The sequence below is a fragment of the Populus euphratica genome, unplaced genomic scaffold, assembly GCF_000495115.2.
Source record: "Populus euphratica unplaced genomic scaffold, PopEup_1.0 scaffold234.1, whole genome shotgun sequence".
Taxonomy (NCBI): Eukaryota; Viridiplantae; Streptophyta; class Magnoliopsida; order Malpighiales; family Salicaceae; genus Populus; species Populus euphratica.
Window position 1 is genome coordinate 418,177 of NW_011499928.1, and position 10,790 is coordinate 428,966.

At 31.0% G+C, this 10,790-nt stretch overlaps 1 protein-coding gene across 1 annotated transcript; it reads left to right on the forward strand.

Moving 5' to 3' along the window:
- The first annotated feature begins 4,570 nt into the window (after window positions 1-4,570).
- On the forward strand, window positions 4,571-5,119 carry LOC105135880 (LOB domain-containing protein 36-like). The gene has a single exon (XM_011040960.1). It carries the CDS (start codon window positions 4,571-4,573, stop codon window positions 5,117-5,119), a length of 549 nt encoding a protein of 182 aa, XP_011039262.1.
- The last annotated feature ends 5,671 nt before the right edge of the window (window positions 5,120-10,790 follow it).

The window sequence follows — 10,790 nt, forward strand, 5'->3', positions numbered from 1 at the left end:
AGCGGATCATTGCCTCAATATCAACTCCAATCAGAGAAGGGACAGCACCAAACGCAAACGAGAGGACATTTTAGTGTAAATGGTGTCGGTGGGAGAAACCACTAGTGGTATTTTTAGAATACTCAGAGAGGATAAAACACATAGTTTTATTACAAAATAAAAACTTACAAAATCAAAACACACAATCTTAATACACATCCTTTCTTTATCTCTTGTGTTTCTTTTTACTCTTTCTCACATTTAATAACATAAACTTAATAGTCTATTTATACATGAATTGAGAGGCAGCATATGATGGTGGTTCATATTATGTGGCAACTGGTGATGGTGGTTGATAGTAGGTTGTTGCGAGTGGTGGTTGGTGGTTGATTGAGTTTACCACAACAAGTCCCCTTTTTAAACTCAATCAAAGGATGTTATACCAAACATGAACTTCAGTCTTATAAATATTTCTCCCTTTAATGGCTTCGTAAATATATCTGCAACTTGATCATTTGTTTTGCAGGATATCAGTTCAACTTCTTTGTTCTTCACATGCTTTCGGATAAAATGATGACATGTATCAATGTGTTTATTTCTTTCATAATACACTGGATTCTTAGCTAATGCAATCAATTATCAATTATCAATTATCAATATAAATCTTTATAGGACTTTCTCGAGGAAATCCCAAAAACTTTAGCATATTCCTTAACCATATTAGATGGTATACAGCTGAGTTGGCAGCAACATATCCAGTATCACAACTTGATAACGTTACTATCGATTGCTTCTTGGATGACCATTTGAAAGATGTATCTCTCATAAAAAAAACAAATCCAGTTGTGTTTTTTCTTTTATCCAAATCTCTACCCCAATCACTATCTGAGTAGCCACTAAAATTCAAGTTTTCACTTGAGGTATAAAACATACCTTCATTTATTATTTCTTTGATGTAGGAAAGAATTCTCTTGGCTGCATTCAAGTGAGACTGATTTGGTGTGTCTATATATTTGCTGATAAGTCTGACTCCGTAAAGTGTATCCGATATGGTACGTGTCAAGTACCTTAAGGCTCCTACTAAGCTTTTGAAGTAAGTTGGATCAACATTTTCAACTTTACTCTTCCTCAATTCTACTTTATTCTTAACTGGAGTTGATACTGGATTGTTGCTTTCTATCTTGAACCTTTCAAGAATATCTTTGGTGTAACCGCTTTGGGATACAAAAATCCCTTATTCTTTCTGCGTTACTTCTAAGCCAAGAAAATATGTCATTAGACCAATGTTTGTCATCTCAAACTCCTGTGCCATGCTTTTCTTGAAGTCTTCAAAAATGATAGGATTATTGTCGGTGAATATCAAGTCATCAACATATAGGCACGCAAATAATATATTGTCATCTATTTCTTTCTTCACATATATTGCATGTTCATATGGATAATTTTTTAAATTCATTGTCTTGAAAATACTTGTCAATTCTAGTATTCCAAACACACGGAGCTTACTTCAAACCGTAAAGGGCTTTCTTCAACTTGTATACTTTGCCTTCATTTCCAGCTTTAATGTATCCAAGTGGTTTTTCAACATAGATCTATTCTTTTAGGAAGCCATTCAAAAATGCTGACTTCACATCGAGTTGATAGATCTTCCATTTATGTTGTGCAGTTAGTGAGATCATTAATTTGATTGTCTCCAGCCGGGCTATTGGAGTAAATACTTCTTCATAGTCAATACCTTCTCTCTGTTTATAGCATTTTGCTACTAATCTCGCTTTGTATTTGTATACTTTGCCTTTTGCATTCTTCTTCATTTTATAGACCCATTCGACACCAATTTCTTTCTTATTTTCTGGTAGATTAGTCAACTTCCATATGTTATTCTTTTCAATGGCATGTATTTATTCATCCATTGCTTCCATCCACTTCTTTTCTGTGATAGCTTCATTAAAGTTAAGTAGGTCATTATTTACAAAGAAACAAAATAGAGTTGTATCTTCCATTACTTAAGTGGCATCGTATAGCTCTTCTAGATTTCTCATCCTTCTTGGTCCTTCTGATAAGGATGCTGATGAGAATGCTGATGGTGGTGTTGATGATAATTTTGGTGTGTTTCTCCTGCTAAATACAGGGAATTTGTGTGCCAAACTTTGTGGCTCATTTGTTGGATCTTTTGCAAGTACTGTTGGTAATTCCACTTCATCTTCAAGGATCAAATCAATACTGATCCATTTTACTTCTTCTTGATCATCATTCCATTGCCAAGATTTATCTTGTTTAAAGATAACATTCTACTCATGATCACCTTTTTTGTCATAGGATTATACAGCTTGTATCTCATCCTTCTATCACCATATCTGGTCCTTTCTGCATTTGGAATCTTTGCATATGCCACACAACCAAAGACTTAAAGATGAGTAACACTTGGTTTATGACCACTCTATGCTTCTTTAGGAGTGATAGCTTGCAAACTTTTGGTTAGGCAGCGATTTAGTAGATACATTGCACATGATATAGGTTTAACCTAGTATTGTTTGAGCAACTTTTTCGCTTTGAGTAGACTTATTTCCATGTCAAGAATTATTCGATTCTTTCTCTTAGCTACATTGTTCAGCTGTAGTATATAAGCTGGTGTTATCTGATGTCTGATGCCTTGTTGTGTACAAAAAGCTTTAAAGCTATTTGTTGTATATTCTCCACCTTAAACAGATCTCACGGTTCTGATCTTATAGCCATTGTGCTTCTCAACAATTGCTTTAAAATCTTTAAAACAATTGAATACTTTTGACTTCCTCTTCAAAAAGTATACTTATGTCTTTCTACTAAAATTATCAATGAAAGTAAGGAAGTACCTATTTTGTCCAGTTGACATAGGCTTTATAAGACCACATACATTTGTATGCACCAACTCTAGTGGCTTCTTTGTTTTCCAGTTGACTTATATGGCAAAACTGGATCTGTGATGTTTGCTGAGGACACAACTCTCATAGACTTTATTTGGATGATCAATGTGGGGCATACCTTTGACCATCTTCTTACTTGGAAGCATCTTCAGACTTGTGAAATTCAGATGTCCAAACCTTAGGTGCCAGAGCCACTCTTCATTGTTGGTGATAGCACTCAAACACTTTGTGGCAGCATATTGGATGTTTATAGGAAACATCCTTTTCTTGGACATCTTCACATGGTCAATTAATCTTCTATTGAATCTTCAACTATTAGATTAGAGTTCTTCATAAGAAGTGTGTAACCTTTCTCTAGAAGTTGGCCTATACTTAGTAAGTTATGCTTAATAGGAATATAATAAACATTTGCAATGTAGCTATGATCACCATTTTTCAAACGGATTGAGATGTTACCTCTCCTTTTACTAGAACTTTGGAGGTGTCTTCAAAAGTGACTTGGCCTTTTATAGTTTCATCTAGATCTTTAAATAGATCTCGTTGACCACTCATGTGATTGCCAACTCTAGAATCCAAATATCATATATTCTCTTGATTCTCACCTAGTCCTTGTTAGACTAATAATGTAGCTGGTCCTCTAATGTTGGCATCCTCATCTGCATAGTTAGCTTGTTCACGTACCTTTATTAGAGCTTTCCTTCGACATTCAGTGCTATAGTGCCCAAATTAATTACAACTATAACACTGGATATTTCTCTTGTCACGGTTATTGTAACCGCCTTCTTTTCCTCTAGGAGTAAATGTTTGTTGTCCCCGGTCTCCTCTGGTGGTGTTTCTACCTCCTCTTCCTCTGAATCCTGTATTCCAAGATTCTCTTTCTTGAAATTATTGAAATCCTCCTCGTCTTTGTTGACTCCTTTCTTAAGTGGTATATCCACTTATTGAAATCTCTCTGCCCTTCTTGAGAGACAACTTTGATTGTAAGGCATGCTCAATTTTCTTATCTCTATTTTTTTTCATAATCTTTTGCTCATGAGCTTGCAGAGAACTCATGAGCTCATCCACCGTCAACTTGTCCACTTCTTTGAATTCTTCAATAGCAACAATAACAAAATCAAATTTTGGATCTAGGGATCTTAAAATTTTCTCAATAATTCGAGCATTGAGAGGACTTCTTCATTTCTTCTCATCTGATTGACTATCACCATAATTCTTGTTTGTTGATAATCAGAAATAGATTCTGATAACTTTATTTGCACTTATTCAAATTCACCAAACAAAGCTTGAAGACGAATCTTATTGATTCTGTTAGCACCTTTGTATTTTTATTAGAGAGCCTCCCATATTTCTTTTGAAGTTTTTGCAGAAGTAATGATCTCAAAGTGGCTTCATCAAAACCTTAATAAATGATGGTCTTTTCTTTTTTTATGTTTCTTTCTATTGGCTATCAAGAGTTGTTTCTATGGCTCTCAAATGCAAACCCAGGCTTAGAATGGCCTCATCAGCCTGGGCCCAAGAGTAACACAGAGAAACAGCCCAAATCCATACAGAAAATTTACCAATTGATTTCCAGAAATTTTCATTTTGTAAAACCATTTTTGCACCTTACTTCCCACCAGAGAAGTCTCAAGAATTCTCACTTATTCAACAAGTATATAGTGAAAAGGAGGTGGCGAAACTGCTCAAGAAGCATGAGGACCCCAAGACCCGTGGAGACATTGAAATCTCTTTTTTATGAGGCCAGGGCTCGTCCTGAACATCCTGTTTATGGCTCTGCTGGTTATGTCTATTCCCTTCAACGACAAATTTTCGTAGTTAATGAACTACTTTTTAATGCCAAGAAGGAACTTGCAAGTTATATTGGTGAAGAACACGTAGGGCTTCCTTCATGTATTCCACCGATCAGATTGCAAAAGCAGTTGAATCCTTCTTCTTCGTTTCCAAGTCCACCAATCCTGAAATCTGCTCCTCATGCAGCGGTGAAATGGGATCTTTCTAAAATTGATCGGAAGGAAAATGACTTTTTTACCGCAGCGGCTACATTACATCATCAGGGTATTCCTGCCGTGATACCATTAAGGAATAAGGGACCAACTCCGGACTTACGACAGCAGAAGCAGCAAGATTTTGTAGGTGAAGCAGACCTGACTTTGGATCATGAATTGGATAAAATGGATCACAGCTCCTCTCAGATTGATCAATCACCAGCGGATCATTTCCTCTTGGTTCTTTCTCGGTAGTTCAACTCCAGTCACAGAAGGGACAGCATCAAATGCAAACGAGAGGACATTTTAGTGTAAGTTGGACCTTTCTTGGTTCTTGTTAGTTCCTTGAAGTTATTTTCCTTTCACGTTTACTTTCTTCGAATCATGTTTGTAGTTTGTGGTTTCTTTTTGTTCATTTGTCATTGACTGCATTTGAGTTTATTCTTCAAAGCATAATTTTGATATTTGATGCATTTTTTTTTTTATCGAACTCACTGGTATAGCTAGATTGGTTTTTCATTGTTACCTAGTTCAGTTACTTGCATATAATCACTAATCACTATTCCATCTTTGATATTTCCAGTTTGTCCTTGTTCATGGAAAAACTGTTTGCTGATATATCCTGATGAATGCCAACAAGCCAAAGTTAATATAAGGAGGATCTCTGTATGAAAATGCAAATATACATCTGAGCTCTCATAGCTAAATGAATTTATAATCAGATTGACAACTCCTCATTACATTTTCCCTCTTTCCTCCTTTACGCAGCTCAAACACGCCTTCCAAGCCACCAATGAACACCACAGAGGGAGTTACGTCTGATACATGAGGATCCAGCAATAGTATTTTCAGAAGACTTTTGGGATACTAATTAATGAAGTATGTAGATTTGATTTTTCAGTAGAGATTTGTTTCTCTTTTGCAGTCGTGGAGTTAATCACTTTCATGCAGGTGTGGAATATGCAAATGATTAGATGTTAAATGGTTTCAAAAGCTTTAGTGATTGTACAAACACCAGATGATGGATGCAGTTTGTGGCCTGGAATTTCTTCTACAAAACCATGGTGGGTTTTCTGAAACAATGCCCTTTGGCGTGCTCGGCGCATCGAAAAAACACACATGGCCACAAATTTGCAAGCAGATTTGGAGTTCTCAGAAACTGTACATCTCTTTTGAAATTGTCTTTTATGACCTAAACTCAATTCAATGTTGTAGTGTTCATTAGATTCATATGGTTTTGTTTAATTTGATGATATTATCATGTTGTACTGAGAAAAAAGTAATTTTTTTAAGAGCTCCCTTTTGAATGAAAACTGTAATCAAAGTCAAAACATTAAATGATTTACATAATATCACAATTACTTACCAGTTTTCATAATTAATCCAAGTTGATGACAATCTAAGGGAAGAGATCCGAGGTTGCCTGAAACACAACGGTTAATGGTTCATCACTGTTCAAGTTAGGAGAGGTAACATGATAGGTAAATCCAAATCACTGGTTTTGAAATTAATGGTTTGAATTTTTTTATAGAAAAAATAATTACCAATTTTAAATAGACTCTAACCACCCACTTATGTTGATGATTCAATGACATTTGTTTTTGTATGTTAAAAATGTTCTTGAAAAAAATTATTTTTTTATTTTTAATTAATATTTTTTATATTTTCAAATTATTTCAATATGTTAATATTAAAAATAATTACAATCATATTCTCCCACGTACATAATTAATTTTTAAAATTAATGGACTCAATATACCTAACATGTAGATCATGTTATCCCGAACATGAAGAGAGCCAAATTAATGTAATTTCTGTCTTTTGAGCTTGTTTCATGCCCCATTACAGAAAAAGAAAATGTTTTAGTAGCCAAAGAAGAACTAGTAAACTGACATGACAACCTTAGTTGATAAAGGGTAGAAAGGCAAAGCATTTATTAGGCTTTTTTTATTGTTATTGAAAAATGAATTTCATGAAAAATTTTAAAAATAATAATTAAAACAATCTTATTTTTACCAAATTTTATTTTTAAAAAAGTTAATAATTTTTTTACTAATATTTTTTTTAGTTATTTTTAATCGAGTCAGTTTTTATTATATTTTATCTTTTAATCAGGTTAGTGGTAGTTCAATAACTAAAATTATTATAATATTATTAATTTCAACATTCAATATAAAATAAAAATAATAATATCTAATTATTTTTAAAAATATATAAGTTTGATAAAAATACATATTAATAAAAAAAAAATAGATTTTTTTTATATTTTTTATTTTATTTTATCCATCATAATCAAATATAATATAGAAATTGTTACTTTATTTTGTATATCACTATCAAACATAACTTCTTCTTCTTTTTAATCTTTACTGTCTTTATTTTTTCTATCTATAAACAGTAATGAGATGCTATCTTAACTACTACTTCTTCTTTTTCTTCTTCCTTTTCTTTATATATATATATATATATATATTAAGAATGAGTGGATTTATTAATAATAAGATAGCAAAGCCAGAAAACAGAAAGAAGCCATAAATATACATGGAAGAGCATATAAAGCACCCAATATACATTCTACCTGATAAAGAAAATTCAAGTAACTCAACTATCATCAGGGAAAAAAAAAACCTTTTCCTTGCAAATAAAATAGCCACTCTCGAGACTACAGCTGATTTAAAGTCAGTAGCTAATTTAAGGTTCATGATAAGAAGCCATGGTGATCTTGAGAGTCCTCGGCTATTAAGACTTCTTCTCATGGATGAATTTTCCTCTGTAAGTCTGTGAATATGTATAGAATATGAGAAAGAAAGTCCCTTCTCTATATAACTCCTCCTAAAGAACCCAAAGCTTATTAGCAGAGCACTAGTTTATAAAATAATAGCATCTAGATATTGAAAAGTTTCTGCTATTATAATTAAATTTAACTTAAAGATCTCGATGTAATTTTAACTTTTTTTTGTTTAGTATAAGTTTTAAATTAAATTATATAAAAATTATTTCAGCATGATTTTATTAACTAAATAAGTGTAAAAAAAAAACATCAGTTAATTTCATTGCAAAACCTGCAACTCAAATTACAAATTCGTACCATTGAATTAATTTTTTAATTATACAATAAAAAATATAAAAATTAACACACAACCAACTAAATATTAAATGATATAATTAATTAAAAACTCAAGATAAAATAAAACAAAAACAAAAATAAATTGTGAAGACCTCAAAGGACTAGATAGAACAAAATCCAGGTAAGTGCATCTAATAGAGGCCCCGATATTTATTTATTTATTTTTAGATCCTTTTCTTTTTGAAAAAGAATTGCATAAACGACATGTCGCTCCCATCATTGTTCGAGCACGCAACCTCACAGCAATACACTTCAAGCAACCAAGTAGCAACATGAATCTGTTATAAAACGTTCGCTCATCTTTTTATTCTTGGAAAAAACATTACATAGACGATAATAGGTGTATACATTGTCACATTAAACATAACATTTTGCTCCCATTATTGTCCGAACACGCGACCTCCACCTCACACCACACGTTTTAATTAATCAAGCTACAACATGAATTTATTACAAAACGATTAAAAACGCGATTTATTGTTTGTTTGTTTATATATATAATTTTCGTAGTTGTAATGCCATAAAGGAGGACCTTGCCCATTATATTTCTCGACCGTTGGGCCTCCTAAAGAACAAATTAAACAGAAGGTCTAAGTTTTGTTTCTTTTTAATCAGACAATGCTTTCAAGGTGCGCATATAGGTTTCAGTCGGCGTAGTACGATAGGGTTTGAGATCTGTAGTAGATTTTGAGTTTGAGCTGGGATATATATAGTTTGTGAGAGTCTAATAAAAGTTTTATTTATTCATTTAAATTTATAAAATATGATTTTCAGAGAGAAATTTTCTCAAATTCAAAAAAAATATAGGTTTATAGTAACATAACATAATTGTTTATATACTTGTTAATTTTAGAGTTTATAAAATTAGCTAAGTATATACAAATTAGTGTGGATATTTAAGTTAATCTAAAAAGATCATTTATTAATTAAAAATAAAAATAATTTATCTGATGATAACATTATAGCCCTGTGATTTGAAATTGCTGAAGCTCACTCTTGGAAGAAAGCTTTGAGTGTCAGCTGAGTTTTACCTAACTATTATATGTCAAATTGGTGTATTTTTTCCACAATTGCTGCATCGGGTAGCCTACTGAGGACAAGCACACGATCCACGACCTCTCTAGTATCCTGTTCATACTTTATTCTAGAGCCAAATTAAAACTATTGACGAGCCTCATCAAGATTAATTCACAAATTTTCTTGTGATGTGATGGATTTGATTACTATAAAATATTTATTTATCATTTTTATTTTCAAATAACAGAAATCTATCCTAGAGTTATTATAAAAATATTTATTTTTATATTTTCATCTCTAATTTTTTAACCAAACAAATTTTTATTTACTATTTATATATCCCTTTGATTTTTAAATATTAATCAAAATAGTTAATACTGTTAATTTTTTTATTTAGAGTATAATGATGGTTATTTTTTAAAAAAATTAATTTTAATATCAGATGATGGTTATTTTTTAAAAAAATTAATTTTAATATCATCATATTAAAATAATTAAATAATTAAAATATAAAAAATCAAAATTTTATTAAAAACAGAATTCCAATGTTACCTTACACAAAACTCTAAATCAAGAATGAGTGGAAAGTGGTTTGGTATTTCAGCATTCCATGTCAAATCCATGCACGTGATAAACTGTATAGCTCATGCCAGCTCATCAAGAGCCAACAGTAGAAAAGGATTCGAAAGGAGAATTAAAATACCAATTAAATAAAGTTGAAAGAGACAAAATGGTGATTTGCAGGCCGTGGCTCAACTCGGGATGATATTCGCCTTTTTTTAAGTTAACAACTCAATTTCTATGGGGTGTGTTTGGAAGACTATTCGTTATTTTTTTTAATATATTTTTTATTTTTAAAAAATTATTTTTCACATGTAACATTAAACATTAAAAAAATATAATTTAAAATAAAAAATAAAAAATATAATTTTTTTTATTGAGCTAAGCTTGTTGGACCACCAAAAATATGTTATCTTTCCTTTTCTTTTTATTTTTTTGCCTCTTTGGTCTAATTCTATGTTAATTATAATAGATTGGTGAAATATATATGTGGCATGCTCTACAGGATATTCGATTTTATTCAAAATTAAAAATTTAATATTTTTATAATGAAATATTATTCAGTTTTTACATTGTTTTTTTAATAAGATTAGAACATTTTTATAATATTAGCATATGTTATTTTTGTGCAGCTCTGTATAGCATTTTTTTTCCCTTGAATTTTATTAAATCACTTCCTTGTGATTGTTTATTTTCATAATTTTTTAATTAAATAAATAATTGATTTAAAAATAAATAAAATTATTAAACTTAGCCAAGTTCATAGCCTATAATATAAAATTATATATTTTAATAAACATCAATCTCTTAATTTTTTATTTTTTTTTAGATTTTAGTTAGGATTCACAAATTTTTGTCAAAAAATACAATTAAAATGCATGTACATTCATTTTTTACTACACGAGCATCCCTTCCCTCTCAAAAAGCACCAGGTATGCAGGTCGATCAAGGATGATAACATCAGCATTGGATTGGGTCGTAAAAGAGTACGTTCTAACAAAACTAAGTTTTGTTTTGTAATTAATTAAAAATAAAAAACTAGAAGAGAAGAAGATTTTACTATTCTCTCTCCTCATATGATACTATAAACTGGAATAGTTTATTTTTTTAATTTTAATTATATTCTTTAATATTAAATTTATTATAAATTTAATTTTATAATTTTTTATAATATATTTTTTATTATATTATCACGGTCTCATGATTTGGCTCTGAATTTGG

Coding starts and splice junctions, on each gene's coding strand:
- LOC105135880 (XM_011040960.1), top strand. CDS start 4,571: ATGAGGACCCCAAGACCCGTGGAGACATTGAAATCTCTTTTTTATGAG.